The sequence below is a fragment of the Grus americana genome, chromosome 15 (genome assembly GCF_028858705.1).
Source record: "Grus americana isolate bGruAme1 chromosome 15, bGruAme1.mat, whole genome shotgun sequence".
NCBI lineage: Eukaryota > Metazoa > Chordata > Aves > Gruiformes > Gruidae > Grus > Grus americana.
The window spans coordinates 12,549,527-12,577,514 of record NC_072866.1 but is presented as its reverse complement, the minus strand read 5'-3'; the positions used below and the strand labels follow the sequence as shown (position 1 = coordinate 12,577,514).

The 27,988-nt window shown below is 38.4% G+C and overlaps 1 protein-coding gene across 3 annotated transcripts; it reads right to left on the bottom strand.

Annotated features, from left to right (window-relative positions):
• Positions 1 to 11: 11 nt before the first annotated feature.
• Positions 12 to 27,842, bottom strand: IQCE (IQ motif containing E). Of its 3 annotated transcripts, none has more exons than XM_054842376.1 (22): positions 27,678 to 27,842; positions 26,169 to 26,216; positions 25,469 to 25,511; positions 24,135 to 24,275; positions 23,729 to 23,860; positions 22,688 to 22,758; positions 21,879 to 21,992; positions 21,160 to 21,210; positions 20,547 to 20,617; positions 20,250 to 20,322; positions 19,800 to 19,849; positions 16,975 to 17,132; positions 16,412 to 16,467; positions 15,887 to 16,095; positions 14,982 to 15,086; positions 14,088 to 14,190; positions 11,701 to 11,796; positions 10,972 to 10,995; positions 9,779 to 9,874; positions 8,611 to 8,741; positions 7,750 to 7,883; positions 12 to 3,499 (listed from the first exon to the last, which is right to left on the bottom strand). In XM_054842376.1, the coding sequence occupies exons 1-22, from the start codon at positions 27,717 to 27,719 to the stop codon at positions 3,369 to 3,371; spliced, it is 2,079 nt and encodes a 692-aa protein (XP_054698351.1). In that variant the 5' UTR covers positions 27,720 to 27,842; the 3' UTR covers positions 12 to 3,368. The 3 variants fall into 3 exon arrangements, with proteins under 3 accessions (XP_054698351.1, XP_054698352.1, XP_054698350.1); XM_054842377.1 differs by having other exon boundaries at positions 7,750 to 7,868; XM_054842375.1 differs by lacking the exon at positions 12 to 3,499 and having other exon boundaries at positions 7,546 to 7,868.
• Between the last annotated feature and the right edge of the window lie 146 nt (positions 27,843 to 27,988).

The window sequence follows — 27,988 nt, the reverse complement described above, 5'->3', positions numbered from 1 at the left end:
TTAATTTACAAACATTAACTTTATTTGAAAGTTCAACAATTGGGAGAAAATACATTGTGTTTGGTTTAGCTTTTAAAAGATCCCCAAATAAATTACATCAAAAGGCTTGCACAGTTCTAAATATTAAAAAGATCATAAAAATTAATGGCGCTCTCATATGCCAAGATTAATCCTTTTCCATTTCGACTATATTAGAAGTTGCTTGTGCAGGGATTATTTTTATAGCTATGCAGAAAACAATACAGTTTTCAGGTCTTGATGCCTCAGTAAAGATTTACAGGCATAGGCACTTAAGGGCAAAAAGAGATCAAGAGAGACATCCCATGAAAGTCAGATCTCTATATTCACACACTATCTCTAACCAAACACTACTGTAAATTGCAAAAGGTTTTAAGTAGGCAACATTATCCCTTACCAGTAGAATGGAAAGTGTGCTGTTAGATCACGTAGGTTATAGTGGAGTTTAATTTTAATTCAAGGCCTTGATGCCACCATAAGGTTACCAGTGCTTTCTACAGAAGATGTATTTTTCAGAAGCTGAGTATGTTTGTATTGGGCCTATCCCGACAGGTTTGAGCCATGCCGATTTTTACTGCCCTCAGCTCCCTGTTAAGGAAAAACACTATTTATTCCAAAATTAACTTTTTCTTCCTTCATTGTTCTACATTTCTTCTCAGATTTACAGGTGCTGGCATTCAGCCAGATAACCAGAGAATGAAACCTAGTGTCAATTACTACTCCTTTCAGCACATGCCATGACAGAATCTAACCAAACATTAAAGGCTACTAATACTGTGGAGGTTTCTTTTTCCACTGTACCACACCAAATGCTGACGTGCAGCAAGCATACAGTTATCTTCCAAACTCAGATATGAGTTTGAAGCCTGGCTCAAGTTAAGTATCAGATTTTTGATGGCTATGAGATAGCAGACTCAAATTTAGGAAGCTCTAGACACATTTTCATTCATCCCAGAAAACGTTTGCTCCACTTCACCCTGATTTCTGTCAGTGCCTTTCAGTCATACCAAGATACTTCTCTCCCCTTTATCCCAGAACTTGTCTATTGACAGCACTACTGCGAGCCATAGACTCGGTTAAAATGCAAGTCTTTCTGCTCTGTATCTACTTCCTAACACTTTCATATTGGTTATTACAGCAAAGTAAAAGAACATCATCTTCATTAGATTTGCTGTCCAAGTATTTCTCTATAAGATAACAGCTAGGTAGTTATTTTTTATCAGTCTTGGTCCTGGCACGCTATATACTCTCCCCTTAACGTGTCAGAGTCTTCAGCTCTAGTTACTCTCTCTGGAGGTATCCATGACAGAGTCACAGTTACAGACTTGAAATCGTATACATAAGCAACTCAATATAGCTCTGCTTCTATTTAGCAAAATGACTCTTTTTCATAACATGACTTCTAGAAAAAGAGGGAGACAGGTCTCAGCTTCTGCCAAGAGGATTCTATCCCTTTTATTATTTTTATTTTTTATATTTTTTATTCTCTCTGCAGATGACAGTCATGTGACCAAAGTACCAGCAGGAAAAATTTACCCAATGGGAGTGTAAATGACATTCTTCAGACTGCTTTGGGTATGGAGAGCTCCCAAAACTGCCTTTGGAAATAGCACAGGCAGCATTTCCACTGATGGGATTAAACGAAATCAGCTGCATTGTGCTGCAGCCATCCAGTTTCCTCTTTGGTTGCAAGTACTGGCATGAACTATGATAAGCCTCCGATAGTGCTTCATTGAAATCAAAGAACTGAGACAGCTCTGACTTATTAGTATTCTGCAAAACAGTGGTGACTGATTTTTAATTTAAAAAAAAAGAAGAGGGAAAAGGTGATAAAAATCTTATATTTAAAAGTGTGCTTTCTGTTTACAGGAGGCTTTATTACTCCTTGATGACAAAGAAACCATTAGGGTCTCCAAAAAATTTCACTGTGTGTTTATAACATTATATTCTTCTTCCAGTAAATATCATATAATTTATCTAGCTCATCTTAAAAAACACCACATATATTTTAATACCTATGAAGGATGTTGGCATGACAGTAGGAACTAGAAGGTCCTCCTTCCAGTCAAGAAGTACAGCCTGCAGATCTGGAAAGACCCCTGTGACCATACTCTCCACAGCCCATTTACAGTCTAATAGTGTTATTTTTGGATGCAGTCTTGATTTCTATTATAATCCAACCTACCACTCCTGTTCCTAAACCAAACTGCGTGGGTTGGGTTTTGCATATAATGCTTATCCCAATCCATACCCCTCAGAACAGTGCAGGCAGTGCCCGTGCTTTCCTGCACTCAGCCTTTTAGCTTTACCTGATGACAGAAGATGGCTGTATATTGTGATCCCTCTCCCAGCCTGTGGCTGCATTTAACTGTGCTTATTTTATATAGAAAATATATATATAAAAAATGTGTGCAAAAGGTAGTACTGAGACATCAACAACAGCAAAGCAACATTAGAGACTTAAAACCCCTTAGTGCTCAGTGTATGAGCGATCTAGTTAGGTGAAAGTTTCAGACAGTTGAGTGATGTAAGCTAAAATAGGCCATAAAGCAACATATCTCCTACGTCAAATGTTTTCACATATTAGAGATGACCTTGCATAATCCACTCATCTTTGTCAGACGTAAGCAGAAAAAGCATTCACAAGCAATCATTCATGAACACTCCTGCTGTTATGCATCTTCTCTGACAAATACAAAAAACTGATTACATGATCGGATATTTCAAATACAAAATGGTACTATACATATCATCGCAAGCACACTTGGAAAAAGCAATAAATAAGAAAACCCTGGTGATACAGTAGGCCTAGAATAGTCCTATGACAAAGAAATGTCTTTCTAAAAGCCTTTACAAGGTCTGCACAGACTGTAAATGTTCGGTATAAAAATAAACAAAAAAGATATTAAAATATGACACAGTAAAAAATTTTAAACAGAGAGGACCTGGTAACAAATACAAGCTGTTCCCCTTCACAAACACAGGCTGAAAATTGGAACCTTGTCATCAATCACTTTTTGATTAAACAAAGTATTTTAGTTGAGCTGAAACAAAACTTTGTTTGACATGAAATAGCTTAGGGTTTTATTGCTTTCATTTAAATTTGGCAATTGAATTTATAATCCTCATGGTGAGAGAAAACATTAAAGTGTTGTGTTTTAGTTTTTAAATCCAAACTCTCTCTGCGTACCAGGAGGATAAGGTTAACAGTCAGTGGCCATAAAGTCTGCAGAGACAATGTATCAAACAACTACTCATTCCCCCTTTTTTCATCTTTGATATGCTTTATCGTGGTAGCAATAGTTTTGTGAATTGAATAATTCAAGATCACCAGAGCCTGTTACCAAAACTTAAAAGTGGGTGTAGTTTTTCTTCGTCTGCAACAATGGCGAGACAATGACAATATCATCGGAATCATCTGAGTGAGCTTCATCCACAGACAGAGAGGGAGTAGGCTGCGATTGCTTTTCAGAGGACCTGGCTGAAATAATTACAAAAGGAAACAAGGTCATCAATAAACAACATTGACAAAAACAAGCCCTTGTGGGAAGTGCAATATTCTGTGAGCCATTAACTTTCCAGAATTACCTACAGTTATGAATAACTCTGATCTATCTTTTTCTGCATATAACGATTCTTGTTCCTCTCTAATGAAAGAGCATGCATGGCAAGCGTTGACTTGACATACTGACCACACATGATTTGTCTTACTCTCTTTAAATCTTTGCAACTGGTTACACACCACAAAGTAAAGCAATTCGATACTGAAGTCATCTCAGGTTGTAAAAATAAGTATTTATTAGATGGCCAGAAAAAGAAAAATTGACCCAAGCAAGCTTAAGCTAAGCAGAAAGGTCATAATGAGAACTTCAGTCAGATATAGATAAAGGAATATCAGTGAAGGGAAAAAAAGAATGGAAACTCTCAGTGACTCTTTCATCCTTGTATCTGTAAAATACCCAAAAATATTATTCACATGCTGTACTACCTTATTTAATGACAATAAAAATGGTGATGACACCATGGGGTGTGGGGTTTTTTTGTCTGCTGCTGCTTTGCTGTTTTTCTGGATGCATGGTTCTGTGCATCTCAATTCCAACATCTGAAGAAATGTTGAAGACATGAACAGATAGAACCCTAATGATTCCAGTAAATACATGAAAATCAGAGGGATAAAATGGATACATACAAGACTCCTAACATCTGATGAGCAGAACCAGCAGCTTGTATCCCCTCTGCAAGAGATCTATGAACTAAATGATGACAGCTATTAATACCTTCTCACACAATATCCTCCCCTCAGCTAATAATACCTCCTAGAACAATATTCTCCCCTCAGCTCCACTTGTTTTTCAGTTTCAAATATCAATTCTCTGAAAAGACTATCTCCCAGAAAAGAGAACAAATCAAGAAGACCTGTGGTAGAAAGAGGAAATAGACAAGTAAGAAGCCATACACCGAGATTTTGACACTGAAATGGAAGAGAAAATGGAGAGCACACAGAGATTACTTGGGGAGAACAACAGGTTCCTGACACAGAAAAAAGACCTCCCACCATGGAAGAGGAGGCATACACAGCAACTGGAAAGTGGAATAAAGAAAGGAGACCACAACTAGCCCAGAAAAAGAGCGACAGAGAGCCTGTGAATGGAAAGGAGGAATGCAGGGAGGCCATCACATTGACCTCAACCTACAGAAGCAAAGAAACACGTGACTTTCTAGTTAAGTGAAATTATTCTCTGCATCAGTCAACATGCAACAGTTTTTCAGGAAGATTTATGAGCCAGTAATACTGGTGATAAGGATGAGCAAAGAGAATTTCCAGAAGCAGGCATGGTAACCAGAAGATGCAACTCCAACAATAACCAGATAGTATATATGAAATCGCTTAATATTGTCCAAATCACTCTTTATTATATCCTGCTCTTGATGTCTGAGATTTTCTTGTCCTCGTCTTCAGCTTAATATACTTCAGAGTGACTTTACCTTTGTGCTTGTGAAGGGGTAAGCACTGATTAGAATTAAGTGTTGTATGTAAATTTATTATGATTTCAAAAAAGCCTCAAATTAACAGTTGTATCCAGAGTGACTAGTAATATGCAGAGAGAAATACTGCCCTTATTCAAGATTGCTGTGCATGTACAGACCATATTCTTCCATCCTGCCACTCCCCTGACAGAAAGAAACAAAATGCTAAGTTTCACAGACTGAATTGTTATTATCTCTTCAATTTCATGGGAAGCAGCAGAAATGGCTTTACAAATCTCCAAGTGCTGTCCACATTCTGAAGACAAGCAAAGCAGCATTGAATCCTACACCACTTTTGCTATTTTTTTTTTTTTTTTTTTTTTTTAGAAAACACAGACATATCTAACCTGCCGCAAACAATGAATTAAAAGTCTGCAATGCTAGACCAGGACTATATAAATTTATTCTAGCAGACATATAAGGTTCTTTAAAACACGTTTTCATCTTTCCCATTCCTCTCAAAATAATGCTGAAAGGCTAGTGAAATTAAGTGATTTATTGCAATATATACTTGGACTGAAAGTTTAATATCATTGCAAGATCTAGAGGTCACGAAATGCAAGTCTGGACTTGGGACAAAGGAAGCAAGAGCTTATTCAACAGCTGCATGATTTAAAGCTAAAGGAATTTGATTGCTTTAAATTACTCAGCTGTTAAACAAGCTCCTTGTCTCATGTACTTTCCAAGCTGCAGGATGACCAGTGAAATAGATTACATCAAAAAACAATTGTGCTAGTGGATTTTTACATCAGCCATGAGCTAGGAATGACAGATGTTGGACTTTTAGTTAACTTTAACCTGTTTAAGCTACATGAATTCAAATGGCAAAAACCCCCTGCTATAACCAGACTGCCAAGGGATCAGATTTCTTCATAGAGGTTGCATCTACACCAGAATTCTCTGCTTCCTTTAGTACGTTCTTCACGATTTATCTTTTGGGAGAGTTTGGTTAAACCCTTCAATGCACCAAGAGCTAATACTTCAGAGTTACTTAGTGCAGGACAGTCTTTTTCTGGCAGTTGTGCAGTTACAGAAGCACATATCCAGTATGCCTCTTCATAAGCTACCTAGATACATTCTATCCTTTTCTCAGAATTTGGAAACATCTCCCGTATTCCTAAGATCAGCAGCAAATATAACCTGCTTTGCTCCCAACCTCTCCTATTCACCAGAAAAGGACTGCAAGGAAGAAAGTTTGAATGCTTATGGTCTCCTCTCTATCCTTTCTGATATAAATTCTTCCAGAACTTCTTCACTCATCACTTTGTCCTCATAATCTGCAATAAAAGTCAGCTTTGGAGACTTCATACCTAGACAGTGACTGTGCTCTATTAGTATTCATACTATTACATTTACCAGACTATCTTACATCCTTCTTTGGGTCTTAGAAGCACTTCTTCAGAAGCATAAAGCATTATTTTTTAAGTGATTCTTCCTCTTTGGGCAGAATTTCACAACTGATTTACCCTGGGTTTAGACTGAGCATAGCAATAATGACTGCTGCAGCAGAACCCAGGCAAAACAGGATGCTGCAGCTTTTTTTTTCTGGATACTTTCACTAGACATAACTAAAATCACTCAAAACTGTAACATCTTCAGAAGCAATTACTACCTACTCCTTCACAAAGTAGAATATGCTCCTGAATGTGGAATACAGTGAGGTTTCTTAAAGATACTTTCCTTTGCTGAAGGGTAACTTCTGTACTCACTACCCTTGCAAGTTTGGCTTATTCCCCATCTCATATCTTAGCGAAACAGCCTTAGCTGCTTACAGCACACTCTGTTTCTGAGCAAGTCTGCAGGGACTGTCAGCTTTTCACTGACAAAAAACAATTTAATGTTTCTCAGGTCACCCTCAAAGTTGCTCTTTTTTTCCTCCAGCTGGTCCACAAAAGCCTAAAATATCCCACTCTGGATAGAACCAACCTTTTTCAGTTTGTTTTTAACTCCTTTGAAGCTGCACGTCTAAGGCTGTCTTATCTACATCGTTTTTCCTTCCCTACTCAGTACTTCTAACATCCCCCTAAAAGCCTCTTTGGCTTTAACTCCTCTTCTCACAAGCAGCACTGAAGAATTCAAGAAGGAAACCAAATGGCATAAAAGCTATAAAAAAAAGAGAGACATTTTCCCAGTTTGTATTATACTAGTACTAGTTGGCAAAGTTACCCAGGACTTCGTTTTTCCCCTTGCTGCAGCAACTGAAGACTGCTGAAAAAACGTGACTAAATACACACAGCTGACTAGGACGGTTCTTTTTACCAGATGTCTGTCCCCTTTGGAAATCAAGTCAGGATGGTGAAAATGCTCTCGGCTTGTCTATGGCTTTGGGCCCAAAACGTAGTGAAAAAGGACCATACCGCAGCTACAGGGCTGGGGGGATTGAAAAGGAAGTAGAGGCAATGCAGGGGAACATCATGTTCCTTGAATAATTACCACACCAGAGAGAGACCTTCCAAACCACAGTTGTGACAGATAGGCAAAGCACTATGGGGAAGCTGGTGCTGATACTATCAAAGTTTTTATTTTTTATTTAAGGGACTGCACTTGCCAGTATAAGCAACATCATCAAATTAAAACATGACACACACAGAGTACAAGTATGCATTTGCACATGTGTGCGCACGTGCAGATGGTCTCTATAAAATTGTGTGTGCATCCACACAAAACTGACATACTTTTGAACACAGAGGGAAATGAGATTACCAGGAAGAGACGACATGAAGATTGAAGGAGGTCTCTGGAGTGCTGCTGAGACTGGTTTCTTCTCTGTAATGTAAACTGCAGGATCTGCTTTCTCACTTGGTGCACTGGACACAGAGGGTCTGCAAAAAGACATACTGCACAGCATGAGGCACCGAACAGGACTTGCAGTCTGTCTTCAGAGGGTATGCTGAAAAGTTTCTTTGTTGCTAGCCTCCAAGAGATAAAAGCTTATCACCTGCAGAAGTGAACTCTCATACTAAAGGGAGGTGACAAGTATGTAATTCTCCTTGCAACCATGACAGCTCATATTAAAGACTTTTGGAACAGTAAACCCAGGAGAGAAAGGAAGTATTTTTCAAGGCAGAGTCACCACTAACCTAAGCAGTAAGCAAATCGCTGCATTCCTTCTAAGTCACTAGGCTGTATGCACAATGGTATTCTAGCTCTTCCCTGTTCTTCTTCCACATAACCCTTAACTTCTACATGTCAGGGCTTCAGATTCACTTATATTAAGTGAGTGTACCAGCAATCAATTTGATGGCAACTGTAAATTTTTTTTAGTTTGTTTGTTTGGGTTTTTCTTCCCCAAAGAGTAATTATTTTACTTTACTTTTCCTCATTGCTATGGAGGAGAACATGCAACAGGATATGGGAAGACTACTGCTGCAACAAGAAACCCTTTTATTTGCATACTCTGCATTTTCTCACAAGCAAGCTTTCCCTTGTCTTTGTTGGAGCAAGGGCCTTGTTCTCCTTCTCTGCCAAGGAACCCACACTAAAATTCTATAAAGTATGACCCCTCTCCTGTAATAAAAACAATTTTGCTACCGCATGTTGCAGAAATATCTATTTTTCACTTACTTCTTCTCAAGCAGTACTGTACGTGCTAAGTGAGCCCTGAAAATGGACTGGATGAATGTCACAATCTCATCTTTCTTCTCACAATAAGAAGACAAGCTCAAGGAGTTTGACACAGGAGACATGCAGGAGCTCTGCAAAGCAATCAAATTAAAGAAAACTGACCTTTTACAGATTGCACAGAAGCTTGACAGAAGCTTTCACAATTTTACTCCCAATTGTGAAAGTAGTAGGAGAGCAAATATTCCCATCTTTTGGTCTGCAGTCTTTAAGGTTCTATAAGACCAAATCAGCAGGAAATGCAAATCTGATCATCATACAAGCTTTGAAGCTGTATTCAATTAATGAAAGAGCAGACACCTGCAAGGAAAGTTCATTTATTTTCTAGGAAGGAAACCTTTTGAAGTCAAAGGAGGTAAGGCAACCTTCACGATGGATATATCTTCTGCTTGTATCAACAGAAGTATTCAGTCCTACTACATTGGGCCAGTTTACTGAAATAAAAGTGCATGTAAAAGTGCACCTAGATGGACAACCTGGATGGAGAATTAAAAATTAACTTTAGTCTTCTAAAGGTCCAAAGGATGTTCATGTATGTTGGCAAATGATTTACAGAAATGAAATGTTTAATTGGTAAGAAATTTTTTTCATATTCAGAACTGCGCAATCTGGAGCGAGTTTGACGTGACAGAGGACACTACAAGTCTTTGGTTGAGCATGCCACATGCAAGATTCCTTTACTTTTCAATCTAATCAGAGATTGTTTCCAAATTCTTATTTCTGAACTTCGGTGACAAAGGCTTATCTATTACTACAATGATTCAGTGAACACTTGAAAGCAAGTACCATTTTCAATAGCACTCCGAATTAAAGAGTTAAAGGGTAGTTATTGCCTGATGGGAGAACCAGAAAAAGAGAGGAGACCTAGTTACAGTCCATAATGCAGAGAAGTTATAGCTTTACTTCTAAGAAAAACTGCGAACTAAAGAAGATGGAAAGGGAGGCTAGGGAATGAGCTCGGTATCTTTCTGGAATTACAGTGGTGCTGCCAACCAGTGCATTAAAACAACATCACCAGGTGATTCAGAGAATTAAGTCTGGAAGTACAGTACTTTACACAGTAAACTAAACATAATGACATGCCTGGATACCCATTTGCCCCAACAATTACCTTGTTGTGAGATTTTGCATCATGCATCCTGTTATTCAGTAACAGTTTCTGTCGAGCTAGATGTCCTCTGAAAGCTGCCTGAAGCATAATGACTGCCTAGCATGGAAAGAAATAAGTAGATGTTAGCTCTTTTGAAAGATGGCAGTTATAAATTAAGACAAGAATCCAGAGGGAAGACGCACAGGGGGAAAATAACTTTTCCCTGTGCAATGGAAACTCTTTGATGTCTTGACATTTTCTTATGTTTAAGGGGGACACACACATCCCCATTACTTCACAGGTACTGTGCTGCAATCCAGAGAATCCCCAGCCTGTGACAACCCATAGACATACATCTCTGTGGTTTAAATTCAGTCTGGGAGGTGCTCATGTTCGATCCTATCAAATGGAGTTAAGTGCTAGCTGCCAGCACTAGCCTATATTTCACAAATACAGCAACTTGCTCCCATTCCTGTATTAGATTCTGGCTACCCAGCAGGCTCTGTGACACTCTGGTACAATCAGAAATCACTCCAAGTCTGGCAGACTATTGTGGTGATTACACTAAACATAAGTCTTTCCTCTCTACTCAGAGGTTTTACTGGATTGTAATCAACAAAAAGCATCTAGATGTAAACCAGCATGTTTGCATCACATGGTTACAACTTGATCTAATTTCTGAATGTACAATTTTTAATGTTCTGAACGTACGATTTTTAATGTTCTGGAAGAAACAAACGTAATATGCTACTATGTACTATTTGAAAACCAGTTTAATCTAAACCTTTGTGCAAAACATTAATTAAAAAGTGACAAATGTGCCAAAGTCAATTTCTTCATAATAGAGACATTTCACCTTAGCAAAGGCTTCAAATCTTTCTGAAGACTCATCATTAAAGCATTATTAGAATTACCTAATACAGAAAAACTTTCCTTTGCATCAATTTTTTTTCAAAATTTTCAGAAGCATTCATCTTGCAGAAGGTACCAAGTACAGAAAATTTGAAACCAAAAGGGGAACACTTTGACAAGACATATCAAACAAAACCAGGATGTCAGAAGGTAGATCATGAGCCAGCCTGAAGAACAAACATGATCTTGGTACAACAGTTCATATTACTATAAATTTTAAAGAGGTTTTATTAAGTTATTTGTGCTTTGATACAAATTAAATCTGTTTTACTGTTTTGTTGGGTGTCGTAAAACACACTCACCTTATCCAGAGCGATTTCTTCCTTCTGAAATGAAAAATGCCCAAGTTAAAACTTATATATATTTGTTGCATTATCTAATACTTTCCAAATTTTCCCCAACAATTAAAACACACGGAAAATACCTGCCCCACCTCCCCCTGAAAACTCAAACAACAAACTTGACGAAAATAAAGCTTTTAGTCTTTGAAAGATGTGCGGATAGTTCTTTTGTCTTTAGTTTCCTAAGAAGCAATTACAAGACCCACCTTACACTATATGTCCTGTAGGTGGAAAAAGCAGCATTATATTGTTGCTCACAGAACAAAATTTAACACTCTTTTTCTAGATTATTTTGTCCTCATTGAGTGTAACTCAATACATGAAACTTCCTGTATTGTTTGGAGGATTTCTGCAAGGGGAATGTAACTTCTCAGTCATACTCCAAGGAGGCAATAGCAGCACGGCTGCTTCAAGGACTGCTACTCTTCCTTAGTTTCTCTCTCATTTAGACTCCCCCATTCAGAAACTGGCTATCTTGCAACAGAAACAACAGGGTACTAGGGAGCAAAGGCAAAAGAAGCAGCAGGGAGGACTTGAAAAAAGAAGTGGAAGAGAAGATGGTGGTAAGGAATCGTACTGGGAAGCACTGCTGCAGTTCCTGGAGCCTGGCAGCAGGTTACTGTAGATGCTAAAACAAGAGTAGGATTCAGAGGGGGCTGTCCTTGCTGTTCCCTGATAGGAGAATTTCACCTTGTTTTGGTACATCTTCCAGTGTCTCTGGATGATTTTGGCTGCTTGTTCCTTCCTGTGATCTTCTTTGCCTTTAACCATGCAGACTGGTGAAGACTGCAAAGGAGAATGTTTAAGTTAGTACGCTAAAGACACAAGTTGGAATTCTATGAGGGAAACAGGTTACAAATGACTCAGAAAAATGAGCACCAGAGTTGTTAAATGTTCATTCTGCCTGCACGGTGGAAGAAACTCTCAGCTCTCAACACTGCTCATGTTCAAACTCATCATCTAGATGACGGTTACAAGGAAACACATTCCTGTCCCCATTTCAGCTGTTAGCAGAGCATGGGAAAAGTTTTCATTTACACATACTCCTATTTTTCTAGGCATTGCTAAAGCAATAAGAGCTCCAAGAGTGGAACCCACTGCTTTATTGATCAGAAATGGTTTGTATATTATCAACAGACTGAGAACAAATGTCAGGATACCTAACTTTGCAAATTCTTCTCCAGGAAAGACTAGTATTAATTAACCAGGGAGCTCTCTAATGTCTCATCCTGGCAACTGTGGCCCCATAATCATTTGTTCACGCTTACTGATGAGTTGGCCATCATATGACACCAACGAGATGGAAAGCTTGTGTAAACTGGCATAACTCTACTCTTCTACTCTGCTATCTTGAAGAAATTAATTAGAGGAAAAAGAAAGAAAACAAGATATTGTTCCAGTTATTTCTTCTGAGGTATGGTTGCATATTCCACCTCTCACCATCTGATCCATTTGATCCCCAATTATCCCATTCTAAATTGTCGTACCTCACTTGCAAACAAAAAAGTTAACTGCAATTTTAAAAGACTAATTTAATTTGTTGGTGTAAAATTTTAAGTAGAGGAACAAGAGATTTTATAGACTATGAAAAAACCCTCTTGATTCTGTGAAAAGGATTTATTTATAACCTCAAAACGCTGAGTTACAGGCTTAAGTTTAGCAAATGGATCATGTTATATTGAAAATGACAACCTACTATTAAAATGAAAAATTGGTAGGAACTTAGTGATAATTACAAATAATGGGAACATTTCAATAAATGGATGGTTACTGGCCAAGAATATATATAGTCTGCAGAGGAAAAAAGGAGCTGTTTATTGGCTGCTTTTAAAGACTCAAGTTATTTGGTATTCAAAACATCATCTAGCATCCATCAGCCTATAACACACAAAAAAGAATCTAAAGAATTGCACAGTATATCAAAACCCAACATCCTCTTAAGATAGTGGACATTTTTATTCATATTTTTTACTACCTGTATTTCAGGGTCTGTTTATTTTTAAGTACAAACGATCAAAATCCCCAGTAATATTTTTCAACTATTTTTTAGTGAAATGAGATTAACATGACCACACTGCATCTGAAAGCATGTCTGTCAGTGCCCATTCATCTCTACTGGCCAGTTACAGCAGCATTTGGCAGAGGATATCTCTGCAATCTGCCGTCCAAGTTCAGTCATATTTCACAAAAAATCCCAAATGATTACAGAGCCCCATTTAACACTGTCCAGGGTGAAAAGATGCACAATTATATTTATTAGATACTGGAAAATCCAGGAATAAGAGGTTATGAATACCTCAACTCTACAAAAACTTCAATTCAAAGGGGATAAGAGTTTATTTTATTGTATTGACATCTTCCCTATTTCTTTACTTAAATATGGTGTCCCATCAGCAGTGGAATTAAAATCCCCTCAATTTTCATGATGATTAGTGCTCTACATCCTGTAAACCTTCCCATGAAAAAGTACTCCGCTTCCATCCAAACAGAAAGGCTAACGGATATTTTCTGACTGGACAGCACATGAGCCCTAACTGATTGTCTGACCAGCATTAAAAAAAAAGTCATTGAAAAGGGTTTTTTGTCTTTTGCCAGTCTGCCAGCGAGCACACTTACCTGTGCCTCTATCCTTTATCTAATTGTCAACTCCTACAAGACCTCCCTCCCTCTACAAAATTACACTGAAATTAGCTACTAGGTTCAGATGTTATAAGAAGGTATAAGCAAAACCACAAATGTCTTTTTTTTTCCCTCCTTTGAAAGCAAGGCAAAAAACCCAGATGCTTAAAAATGTAAGCTTTTTGCAACATTCCACTGAATAAGAAAAAAGTGATGGTGGGGCAGATGATAATCGCTAAGAGAACAGCTCAAAAAAACCCTCCAAATTGCAGTGGTAATTACTGAAACAACTTATCAACAAATGCTGGGAATTAACCATTATTCAGAATCTCTATGACAAGATTTAATGCCCCTCTAAAAAGACACAACCAGCAGCTATTTAGACTATCAGCTCAATTTGTAATATATTAGTTAGATTCAAGGGGAAAAAAACAACCAACAAAAACATGTGTTTGTACCTTATTAAGCTTTTCCATTGTATCTTTTGCCATTTGTCTCTTCTCTTCCTCCAATTTGGACTCCAGTTTCCCTACTTTCCACGTCAGGTTCTGGATTTCCTCACTATGGGTGGAAAAGCAAAAATATTTATCGCTAGAAATTTTCTATTGTTCCTGCTTTCAAAACACTGAACTTATAAAATAAGATTTGGTTGCTTTGGCTTTTTTAAAGGCCAAACTGGGAAACTGCTCAGGACAACACGATACATATTCCCACAGTAACAGGCATGTAACATCAGTTCTCAAATTGTGATAGCGCAGCCTTACATTAAAATTAAAAAAAACCCAAACAACTCCCAAGGTTACAATGGTACCTTTGATACTATTATTAATATACCTAGATCTGATGACAATGCATCTAGGTCTGATGACTGAAAAATATGAAACTGTAGCACAGTTCTTTCTTACAAAGCAATAATGAAATAACTTTTTTTTTGCCACCCTCGCACAGGATTATTATCGACAGTTATACAGAATACATGAAGTAAGTGGAATGACATATTGGCAATGGTCTAGAAGCTTAGGCTAAGGTAAAGATACTACCATTTTTTCTTAGAAAGGAAAAAAAGTCTTTGAGCCCAACATGGCAGATTTCTTTTTCCATTTATCTTACTAATTTTTATTATAATTTCTTATTTTTACTATACTCTTAGTCTTCCACTTCCCTCTAAAACCACTCTGTAGAATTCTTCCCCTACTGACTTACTCCATCCCTCTAAACCAGTTCTTTTTAAATGAATTCCCAGCTTCCTGCAGTTCAGATGAACTATGGATTTTGAGCCACTTCAAAAGAGCATTATACTTGAACACATTTTTTTTGGCTGTGAAAGCATCTACTAATACAAAATACAATACCTTAAAGTCTGATCTTCCATACTCTTTTTTTCCATCTTATTCTGCCACTTCTGCAACTCCAGCTCCACTTCAGCCTTAGCCTGCAGTAACTGCTTGATATCTAATCTACAAAGGTATAAGGGAATCTAAGCAATACTTAAGACATCCATACTTTAGCAAAGCAGTTATTTTTTCTTTAAACTTCTAAATAAAGGAGATTCTCAAATTTGTAAAGTAACTAAATGTTTATTTTTTTTTATTAAACAAAAGAAAATGCAAGCATACATTGTTCAGAAGCAAAAGACCTCTTCGCATGCTCTCACTATGCATTTTAGTTCAAGGCAAGTTGACACAGGAGGCAGAGCATCTTATGACCAACACAGAGCTGTGTGCACATCTCTGCTGATGATCAGATTAACCTGCCTGCCCTTATGCACCGACACACCAAATGAATCCAAGCAATGCAAATTGCAAATCAATTGCTTACTGGGGAGAAAAGTCACAGTGCATCATATGGCAAAAGGCAGGCTTAAATGGAGAACGTGGCAGATCAGGACAAAACATGTTGAAAAAACAAGATAAATTTTTACAGGAAAATACTTGCAGGAAGTGCTGCATAAAGTGACATATAACCCTTCAAAGGCTTTTCAGTGTGGTTGGCAAAAAACCCTGCCTTGAAAAATATGTTAGAAACAAGCAGAAATTCTCATTTTCCATCCTCTCACTGACTTTTTTCCTGCAATGTAATTTTACAACACTAGTAGGACTAGAAGAAGCTTTTGAAATAAAAGCTGAAGGGACCCTCAACATTCATTTTCTTGCTGAAAATGTGAAGGACTTATTACATCATTTCATAATGTTATAAGAAACAATTAAATAATTCACACCTACAAAAGAAAAACATCTCAGACAAGAGTCACACTTACTCTTTATTGAGTAGGAGATTTTGAAGTGCCTTCCTATCACTCTTCAGTTTCTTCACTAGCCCTTGGAGGCGACGACATTCCTCACCATGGTCTACCTGTTGAGAGGCTGGGGGACTTGGGTCTACAGAAGGCGAAGATGACACAGCCAGTAACCGTGATGACTCACTATCTGCTGATGACACCCTCGTGTTCTCCATGGCACATACTTTCTAAGCAGGATAAATTTACACAAAAAATACAAAAGGAAAAAAGAAAGAAGAAAATTAAATTTAGTGTAAAATGATTTTATTTAGGCCATGAGAAAAGATCAAATGAAAGTTAATTCTAAAATGTGCATCTATATACAATAAGTATGAGAAGAGAAAAAAGGGAGGAAGAGCACATAGTACAGACATCAGCTTACACATATGAGCCAGAATGCACAAGGCTGATAACTGAAGGACTACATGTCATGAGCACAAGCCAATGGTTCTGCATTTTCTGCTCAAAGACAGGTAAGATGGCCACATGATTATGATCACTTACCTCTTCTAGTTCTGAAATCCGCCTCACCAGCCTCTGTCTGCTCCACTCACTATAATCTAAATACAATAATAAAGTTTTAAACGTGAAACTGCGTCAGTGAGTCAACATTGTTCTTGCTTTCTGAAACTTCTGTCCATATAGAAAGACCATTTAAAGACCTCTGAACCCCAACTTTAAATATGCAACAATAAAAAAATGAGAATGGTCTTAAAATATCTGACTTCTTCACCAATTAGCTCATAAATCAATATAAACCATTCACATTCATCAGTTTTCAACAACTGAAAAATAGCTTTCCAGTGAAACATTAAATCTTCAAGTGATTCCAGTCCAGAATTCTCAGGGATAACAATAAAGAAAACCCAGGTCTGACTGTAGCAGCATATCCAGAAGTCACAGAGAGACTCCTGTGAAAAACTTCTCATTCCAACCTTTGTCCCTCTTGAGTCTCCACCTTTGTAATAACTCCCTTATTTCTACCACTGTAGGGTCCTGCTCTCAAACACATCTTTTAAATGCACCTAAATCCCTTGTCCCACGTTCACCAACTTTTCAGCACATACTTTTTGTTTTACTGGAAGGAGGAGAACTACTCAGTACATGATCAAGATCTTCTTTCAGCCTTCGATTCTCATCCTGCAATTCCTTGATGTTCCTGGATAATCTCAGGACAGCAGCATTCAGTGCCTTTAGCCGTTTTTGGGTATCTCTGCCCTCTGTACTTGGAAATGGGGTCAAAACCAGAAAGTTAACTTAAAAGTAGAGAACAAAGAAACAGCACTAAAAAGAGTGGAACATCCTCACTGTTCAAGTCAGATGACTAAGTTAACTGTCTCAGCTCCCCTCAATAGCATTTCTCAACATTTTTTACTTGAGGAGTTACTTTTCTTTTAGGAAAAAACATGCAAAGACCATCTTGCTCAACACTTTTACAACTGTTTTGATTTGCATCAAAGAAAAGACACTTGGAAAGTTCATTTATTACTTTTACTTCTTTCCCCACTCTGTTTCATTAACACATAAACAAGGGTGGTTGTATGAGCTTTACTTATTTGGTATTCTATTTGTTTTGTTAACCAACCTTACAATGCTTTACCAGTGCTCTGTGGACCACTGATTTAAAAACACTTATCTTCAGCCAATTGGGAGACTCCTCCCCAAAAAAAAGGAGAAAAGTTCAGCACAGAAAGCTAACCTGCGTGCTCTGAATTGCTTTCTTTCACTTAACAAACAGATTGAGACAAGGCTGTACTTAGATGGAACAACTCTCAAACAAATCCAACACACAAGTGTATTTTCAGATAACTGTGAATGCTGTTCCAATGTAAAAGAAACTATTTCTGTGAAAGTAAACCCCAGAGAAATTTCTTCATTTAAGATACATTTCAGTCAATGAGAGATTTGAAACAGATTCAAAGAATACTGCTAACTTTGATGTGATGGGAATAAAAGGCATCAGCAAAGGGAAAGCCTGCTATGTGTTAAAACTGTTTTAAATATGTTACAGTGATTTTGCCTTTTTAATTTTTCTAATAAAGAAGGGAAGAAATCTCAGCTTCTAGATGCACAAAGTTGTAAAGTTTGTTCACAAAACAGATTTTTAGTGAGATTAAATACTTGTTCTTTATTGCTATGAGAAAATTCTTAAAAACTTACTTCTGGAAACAAAGGTCTGAAGTAACTGATGGACCTACTTTTGGACAAATGCCACTGCCAGTGACAATCACAGAACAATTTGTGAAGGAATCTTACATCCCATTCACTGGAATAATTACAAGGTAAAGGAGAAGACAGTCTACAATTAGCATACCAGAGTGAAAAGCTGAATCTAATCTACCTTTTGGAAATTAAAAGGAAACGAAGCCATAAAAGCAAACAAATAAGGCTGTCCAGATGTCATGGATGACTATTCATACAGCTCTCTCAGGCGTGGGGCGGGGGTGGAAGTAAAAACCAAAAAACACAACACACCACCAAAAATGGGAAGTGACAGAAATTATATAAATCATAGCCATATCACTGAGTGCCATTATTTTAGGCTCATCAAAACCCAAATGAAAGAAGTGCAGACCATTTTGAGGACTTGAAAGGTTGCCTAGTTTCTAGCTACAATTGGATACTACAGCTTCACATATAAATAACCACATTTCAGTGTTGACACTGGAAAAGAGGAGCTAAATGCCATTCACTTCGGCCAGAAATAATGTAGACAAGCATCATAAAAGAAACACTCTCCTACAACTCTTCACATGTGCCAGAGTCCTGACCTTGAACATCATTTATTATTTCAGTGCTCAGCCTCTCAAGTAGAGACTGACAGTCACATAATGGAGAGAGACTGCCCTGACCACTGGTTTTTTGAAGATATGAATAAATGAGGACAAGGAAGAGACCTGGTGACTCATTTTCACCTGTGAATAAATTGGGTGTGATGGCTTACAGCCTCAAGAGGGTAGTCACTGCATGCCCGAGCCAGAAGAGATGAGATTTTGTTTTAGAGTGACAAAACAAATGGCAGTTTTCAATCCACAAGAGACAGTGAATTAGGGAAATACAAGTAGTATACATAATGACCCATAAAGAGTTCTCATATGTTTCTATCAATCTAAATAATTACATCCAAAATTAAGAGAGTTGCCTGTACTTAACACTAGGAGGGCAAGCATATTTTGAAGTGGTGTGGGAACAAATTTTGCTATCCCACAAGACTATTACCCTCTTCTCAGCTTGACTAACACTCACTTGCAAAGATGCTTTTACTTTGCTCTCTTAATAGAGCTTTGTCTTTTGCCTTTGATTTTTATTTCCTTTATAGACCGTTTACCCCATCACCAGGTACTCACCCGCACACTAGTGACAAGCACAAGCTTCTCTGACAGTGTCTTACTAGTGCCACTCATGGATATCTCACAAAAGCTGCCCTGACTTGCAGATCTGTGTGTCTGCACCACAGGAAAATGATGTTTACTCCAGAACACCTTCTTTGCAGCATATGCCCTAGAGCAAGATGCAGACCTGACTCAAAAGTAAAATCCCAAACATCTAGTGAGTTTGTTTCAATCACCAGTGATGTCAGAATACATGTTATTATGGGGGAACATGGATTTTATTTAACAGAGATAAATTTTCAGAGCTTTCATGTACTTCTTAAATAGCTCTAGTATTTTTTCCACATCCACAAAATGATCTATCTACAAGAAAAAGAAACGTGACTAAGACATATGCCAAGGCTGTGAAGCCAACCAAAGCAGTACCAAAAAGCAAATCCAGCAATCTAAATAGCAAAATAAACTATTCCCATGTAGCTGTTCTCCATCAGTTAAAAGTAACACAAGTGATATATCAAACATGTATATACAAACATTTGCTTCAAAATAATTAAACATACTTTTTCCTCATAGTCTCAGATTTTGCCAGGAGGAGTTGGAGACGATGAACCTGTGAAATATGAAATATAGATTCCATTAAGGACCTAGCTGTGGAAGCCGACATTGATAATGCAACACATTTGTCCATTAGGTGAAAATCTGAAAAAAGACTCTTTGGGCAGAGACAATGATGCCATCACTGAAAATCAGGCTACTGTTTTACTGGCTTTCATCTAGACACTACACTGATGGATATACATGAGTTTATTTCCCCTTTTTGCTTAACACACTCAACTTATTGAAGAAAAAAGATTTTTCAGTGCATATACTTGAAGCTATGAAAATATCTATAAAAATCTGATTCCAACGACAGGTGCAGCTAAGCTGTATCTAAAACATTCCATTTATACTTGGACTCTACAACTGAACTTCCTCTCCAGTATGCACGCTGAAGGACCTGTCAGACGTACCTCTTCATAGTAAGTTTCCATAGCTATCCTCATTTCTTCCAAATTAGTGGTCTTCACGTCTGCCTGGAATTTGCTGAAAATAGAATAATACAAAAAATAATCCAGTCAGACCAGCAAAGACACTGCAATACCTGTTGGTTTACAATTTCTGTGTGGGTGGTTCATAATTGCTAATATGTTCTCAGAGTTCATTAAAACGTCTTAAGAAATAGAAGAATACAGATGAAAAATAACACGGATTTCAATTTCCCTTTATTATCTCATCCAATACAAGCCTCTACCCCTCCAAAGTCATACTTAATAGTGTTGTCTTTCTCCTTGCACTGTTGTTCTAGCTTGAAAATCTTCTGCTTTAATCCACTAACCACCTACAGAAAGAACAAAGAGCTCATGAGTCCTAGAATAATCTCTCTCTTCACAGAAGTTCTATTTCTTTATAATCTTGCCCTACCATTATAAGCTGTACCTAACCAGATATACTTTTTCCTACATACATCAGTACTTAGTAAGTCATACCCATGTCTGCTACCCTGTGACAAAGAGAACATTGATGAAATCAGATCCCTAACTTATATCTGTGGTAACATAACCAGCTTAATAATATTTATACACAATCATTAAATAAAAACAACTCTGCCCATTACTCTGCTAAATTCAAGGCAGCAAACAATAGGGAGAATACTCCCTAAACAGATTCAAGACAGTGACAAAGAAGGCTCCCTAGAATAATGTTAATTCCAGATCTTTGTTACTTGTTTCTTATCTGACTACAGAAATAACAGTTACACGATTCCCTAATTGCTTATTCTTTCTTACTTCATTTTATTTTTTCAGTCAGTAGTGTTTCAGCTTGGCAAGATGAAAAAAAAAAAAACCAACCCAAACCAAAAAGTAATGAAGAAACTATTACCCATCCATTATCAGTCGTCTTTTCTGACAAAGCTCGTGCCAGCTCAGAGCCCTGCAAGATATGACAGATAAAGCGAGTGACCAATCTTGCTACTTTATTCTACTGCTGGCTCTTTTCCACAAATTTTTCTAACCTACTCATCTCCAGTCATTTCACAGCCCAACAGTCTAAGTTCTGAAGTCCCTATGCACACTCTTTTATGTTAGCACAGATCTCCCAAGATGAAGATCTGCACGCAGAAAGTGACAGCCACAAGGAATTCAGTGAAATCCAGGTCTTCTTACTAAGACCCTAAACGCTTCTCAGCCTCATGGGTTTGACAATAAGGCTCATCTTTTGCTTCCTGGTGCAGGTCTCAGGATCCCTTGTGTCAGTCACCATGCAAGAGATTAACTCCCTTCTACTCAGGCAAAATTTTCAGGAAGTGGTCCTCTAAAGAGAGTGCATTTTAATTTTACCTTCAGAAATTAAAAAGTATCTTTGCTAATTAAACTTATCTGCACAGCATGGTGTGATCTTCCTTTCACCTGAGCTGGAATGGTGAGCTGGCATACATAAACCAGAAAACCTTTCACACCAACCAACCACCTCTCATATTCAAGCTCATCATTCCTAGGAGCCAACACACTACAGAGTCCTGAAATCTAGAGAGACAAGGAGAAGAGGATCACACAGCTCAGCACTCTTGCCCTACTTTCATCCCCCCAAGAAATAGTCACCCTGGAAGGATCCAACAGTTGTTCAATCTGTTTATTCTTTCTATTGTTCTCTTCTTCTAGTCGACGGAGCTTAGTTTTCATTCTATCTCCCTCATTTTTCTGAGCTTGTATTGTCTAAGAGGGGATAAAAATCGTAAGCACATTTCAGAAATAGAAACACTGAGTTTTCACATGGAAACAGTTTTGATGTCAATAACAATCCAATTACAATGGTCAGGATGAAGCAAAAGAAAAAAAAAAGAGACACCATCACACTGGACCAGTGCTGACAGATAAAGGAGGTGGCAGAGCAAAGATAAAAGAAAAGGTTTAACAGAAAGGCAACCTTACACAAATGATCTACAACTGCCAAGACATTTGTTATAGGTATCCCTCATGTTCAACATGCCCAGTCCTCATCTTTCATACACTGCACTAAACTCAACTGACAAATTATTAAAATGTGACGGGTAACAGCCAGAAGGAGAAAAAAAAAAAAAAAAAGAAAAAAAAAAGGAGAGGTGGAGGGACAAAGAAACCAAATGCAATGAACCTTTTCAGCGTCCAGCTAGGGCCATGGCTGGGGTTCAGGACTGGGTATACTTCAAGGCTTCCACATCCAGTACTCAGAAGTATCTATCACACCATAAGAACAATGAAATTGCCTTGAACAGACACAAGTTTAGTTTAGCCTTACATTACAAATGCAAAAAAATTTGGTGGATGTCCCAGTTGCAGAAACTAAAGTATTCTGAACCAGCAAGGCCTGGATAGCTATGGGTGGATGGAGCAACCTTATGATTTCTATGTAAGTATAAGAGAGGCTGTACCTTTTTCAGCTCTATAATTTCATCATACATATCTTCTTTTTCTTTGTAGTCAGGAGTTCCAGGAATGTAGCCTACAGAAAAAGGTACAGAAAATAAAGAGATCTGAAAGAGGTATTTTTAACTAACCAGAAACATTACAGTTAAAGGAAAATATCTACAACAGCACCAAACTGTAAACTAAGCCTTTATTTTAGAAAATAAAACAGCAAGGAAATTAATTTTAGAAATGGAGGTGAAATGGAGATGTTATTGTATGAAACTTCTGCCAGATTTTACAGCAAATTTCTCCTCTCTGGTGCTAGAGATAATATCAAAACATCCATCTCAAGAAAGATATACATTTCACAGAAGACTGCAGTCTTCTCATCCCAACAAATCAATTACTTACAAAGGATTCCTAAAAGATGTCCAGAATAAATTTTTCTATTTATGCCTAACGTGTAAAAAGTCCATCATCTTTTAAAGTTGCCAGAAACTGTGTATCACCAGTGACAGTATGGGTGTAATTTCAAATGGAAGTAAGATTTTTAAGTTTACAGTTCTCCTTTAAGAAAAGCAGGATGAAAGTTTTAAATTTTGCTCTTCTCATAAAACTCAATTGATTTTAATATCACAACCACATGATAAAACACTTTCTAGAGAAGAAGTAAAAGGCATCAATTACATAGAATTTCAGGCAAGCAGATGGTTTCTATCAATGGTTCCTAAACTATGTTTTGCAAAGTCACAATAAATTGTCTACAGCTGGCCCATTGAACCATATTATATTTGCAACGTTTTCAGCTGCAAATGCATGGCAATTTGCAAAAAGTTCTGAAAACTAATAGTGACTCATTGCTCAAAAAAATTTGGAAACCCTTGTCTTATCCAATTTAGAAATCTCAAAAAGTATCTCATGGATCATATTTTGACACATATATTTTAATACAGGCTAAACTGAAATGGCTCTTGCTTTACTAAAGCTAAGCTCTTAAGCAAAATGTGTTTTTACACAGAAAAAAGATCATTGACTTTTATCTACCACACCATTATATCGTTTACCATTACTAGAAGAACGAGAATGTTTTGGCTTCTTCATTCCTAGAGCTTCCTTCAAATATTCTGGAGTGCTACTAGAAATGTTAGTTCGTATATGCCCCATGTCAGCATCTGATTTCAGAGAATGACTCGTTCCTGCCAAGAAAAATGAAAAAATCAGGGATAACTGTGAATTAAATTTGTGGATTTATTCTGAGCAAACGCAACACAGAATGCTGTTAATTATTCCCTCTATAAATTCCAATGTTTGAGATCAGATAATTCCAACCACCCAACTAAATAATAGTGAAATGACTTCCTATGTAGCCTATAATAAAATACAAATCTATTTTTTAAAGAGTTTATATGTTAAGCTGTCCACAACACTGAATTTTATCCACACAGGCAGATAAAGTTTCTATACTAATACCTTGTTTCAGTGATCCCAGCCACATGTGTCTTGGATTTTTTACAGCTGCACTCTCAAGACGTGCACTGCCTGTTCCCTGCAGAGATCGCCAAACTGCAGCTTTTTTAGGATACAGTTGTGTGCTAGAGCTGTATGGAGACTCTAAACCAAAAGAAAATATCTCAGTGATGCCTTAAAAAACTCAACATCACAAAAATTCTTGCTGTCTTCTGCTTTAAGGTTCCCAGACACAGCCCTATTACTTATAAAAATAGAATTTAACAGCATACTACATACTGGCTTATGCGGAGCAACAGGACATTCAACTAAATAAAAAAAACCCACCACAATAAAGAAAAAATCCAATTCAAAAAAATGAAAAGGCTTAGAAAAAGGAATAGTGACAGTAATATGACTCAATGCATGCAGAAATACGTATATGTACAGTTTGGATAGACACCCTTAAGATACCTGCAGGTCTAAATTCGTACATTAAATTGACATTAGTACAGATGTGCACTATATGGGCTAACTAGTCTTCAAATTACCAAGAGAAGTAAGTACAGTAAGAAGCAATGTCACAAACATCATAGTTGAAATTAAACAGCTATTTTAAATTCCATCATTTAGGCAAGCAAAAGGATTTCAGGATTAGAAAGAAGATAGATGTACATTTATCAGAAGAGCATGCCTCTTCCTCAACCTAAAGCAAAATTTAAAAGTACAACATTATTTAATTTATTAGAAACAAAACAAAGTAACAGCAGTCAGCAACACTGAGGGAAAGTCATCTTTGAAACATTCACTGGAAATATAAAAAGGAAGGTAAATGGAAAAATGTAATAAAAAACATAAACCCCAGAAAAACAGACAAAACCCCACATTAAATCTGCAGATCTAATAATAACATTGTACTTCTAAGGCAAAAAAACCCCCCCACAAACCAACAAATGAACTGCTTAATCTACAAACATGGATATCTACTGGATGGTAGGTAGCTCCAGTAATTCTAGATTCTTTCTACATAGCAAGTATCAGCATTTCTTCAAGAAGACAAAGAGAAAAAGAAATTCAGGATGCTTGCCATTAGAAGCGATGACGTGAGAAGAAAGTAGTTTATGCTGGACAATCAAGGATTACAAATAACTCATAAACTTCAGTATTCAGCCTAGAAAAGTCTAACTTCACTGGTTACAGAACAAACCCCAGACAGGTGTGCTCTGCACACACCAGTGAATAATTCTAAGGAGAATATTAAGATGTTGTTTCAGGTAAATCTTCCAGTTCCTGTGTCCCACATATCATATCTTGTTCTACAATAACAGAAGCAGAAGAAAAAATTTGGGAACACTTACTTGGTGACTTTGGAGGCTTGTGAAATATTTTCTTCTTTAACTTCTGGAAGAGAAAAAGAGTTTTTTAATGCATTTAAAATATTCCACTCTTCAAAGATTTCAGCATATAATCTCAAAATTGGCTTCAATCTCCATTTGTATGAAGACCACTTGTTCTAATAACACAAAATCTTCTGTGTAGAAAAGAAAAATAGTAGCATTAAGTATATGCAGATATGGCCACAGCAACGGTCACCAGAATTAAGGTGGTGCCTACTGAAGTTTTATGCTGCAGATGGAAAGTAGTCTATTCATGCTCAGAACACTGATACCTTCCCCATCAGTATTAAATATGAGTAGCAGCAAATTCAAGATGATCACAGAGTAGAGGCTGATCTGTAGAACCATTTAGCTAAAGGAAAGACTTATTCAATTCCATTAAAACTCTGTGAAAGGATTACTTAGGTCTGTAACTTGATAGAACACCGAAATGAAGCCAAACATCATTCACAGCCCCCAGTGCTGAGAATTTAGAAGCCAGAATTACATCTGGAATTAGAGGAGGTTTTTGAATCAAATTACGTTGCACTAACATTGCTAGCTCTCCTCTCTGAAGGGCGTCTTATTGACCAGGAGGCATCACGTGGACGTGCTGTGTGCAAGAACATGCTGAGAGGCCTTTTAAGGCATTCATCTGCAGCACGCCATTAATAAAACTCACCGTTTCTGTATCTGATTCACAGGTAATCACAGACAGGCTGTCATCTCCCTGGGAAACAGAGACATTAACTGTGACATTTGCTACTAAGTAATTGGTTATAAAACATGTCCAGAAAACTTTTTATCCTATTACTATCACAATAAAGTTTGAGCACGATACATTCAAATGGTAAATGTGTCACCACGGTTGCAAAAACCAGCATCATTTGCTCTAACATGTTCTGTGTGATAGAGTGCAAGTCACTTCAGACTCGAGCCACAGAGACTTGTGCAGTTCAGTGCACAGCATTACAACAGCTAAACCTTCCGGTGCCCCCACTTCCATGGTGCTGGTTCTGCATGAATTTCTCCACTAGTAAGAGTTAAGCAGCAACTCATCTGTCTGTCCTCTTCCTCACTCACTGGTTCCTACCCTTGCTATGCTATGGGAACATTCAGTAAATTCAACTGGAGATGTGATCAGGCTGAGGTAAAAACCCCAAACCAAGGAATCAAAAGTGGTTAATTTTTCCTCAGATTGAGTTGACAAGTTTCCCTGCTTCTCAGATGTAAGCATATCCACAGCAGAAGGAAAATTTCCACTGTGCTTTCAAATTATCTGAATGTGCTGCCCTCGCAGAAAGAGCATTTTCACTTGCTGCTGACTCCATGGCGCTCACAGCTGCAGCCCCATTCTTTGGGCAGATGCTGGTCTATCTCTCTAAGAAGCAGGGCGGGGTGCAGTATTTTTGACAAAACAGGAGCTAGGATTGACAACAACAGAGCAGGTAGAAGAATAGCTTTTTGTGCTGGCTGAAAGCAAGCAGGTATACATCTCACACACCATACCACACAGTTTTTAATTTCCTGAGGCAATGTTCCTTGCAGCACACTGATTTTTTTTTTTTTGTTATTTCAGGCATTCTTATCACTCTGGGAGATCTCTCTACCTAACTGCAACTATTGCATTAGGAATCAGAGAATGTGGAAGGTGCCCAGCCTTGATAGGAGATGGTAAACAACAAAACATTCACCAGGATATAAACGTGCACTAACAAAAACACCAAAGTTATAGGATCATAGAATGGTTTGGGTTGGAAGGGACCTTAAAGATCATCTAGTTCCAACCCCCCTGCTACGGGCAGGGACACCCTCCACTAGACCAATTCCTTTGCTCCGACAAAACAGGCCCAACAAGAGCCGTCTATGACAGACAACAAGAGAACATGGTGGCTCCCAGCAAAGAGGCTCAAAACCTCCATCTGGCCGCAAAAGAGAGGGAGAACAACGAACGCTAACACCGCCCCCCGCCGTGCTACCGGCCAGCCGAGGAGACACAGGCGCAACCCAGAACTGTCCTCCTCCCCCTCCTAGCCACCGTCTCGTCGGCCTGGCGAGCCTGAGGGGGCTCCAAGCTTTGCCCCGGCCCCGCGGGCAGGCGGGAGCATTTCCCGGGCCGGGCCCAGGCTGAGGCGGGCCCAGGCCCGGGGCCTCCTCCTCTTTCTCCTCCTGCCCGCCGCCCGCTCCTTACCAGCTCCTCCTCCGCGGCCGCCTCGCCGGCCCCCCGGGCCATGGCGGGAGGGTGGCGGGGAGGCCTTAGGGGGTGGCAGAGCGGCGGGGGCCACCTCGGGCCATGGCGCCCGGCTCGGAGCAGGGGGCAGCGCGGCGGCCTGCGCTGAGCGCCTGCCTCCCCCCACAGCACTTCCGGGTTGCGGAAACCATGGCAACCAGCCGCGCGGCGGTGGAGCGGGACGAGCGGCGCTTGCGCAGAGTGGCGGGGGGACCCGTCGCGCCAGCAGCGGCTCCGCCGTCGCCTCCGGGCACAGCCGGGCGGGCCTCGGC

Bases quoted from the DNA above. Each gene is read 5' to 3' on its own strand.
- IQCE (XM_054842375.1), bottom strand. From the start codon at position 27,719: ATGGCCCGGGGGGCCGGCGAGGCGGCCGCGGAGGAGGAGCTG. The intron at 21,993-22,687 runs GTACAGCCTCTC...ATCCCCTCTTAG, and splicing joins AAATTATAGAGCTGAAAAAG to ACAATACAAGCTCAGAAAAA. The intron at 7,869-8,610 runs GTAAGTGAAAAA...GTCTTTTTGCAG, and splicing joins ACAGTACTGCTTGAGAAGAA to ACCCTCTGTGTCCAGTGCAC.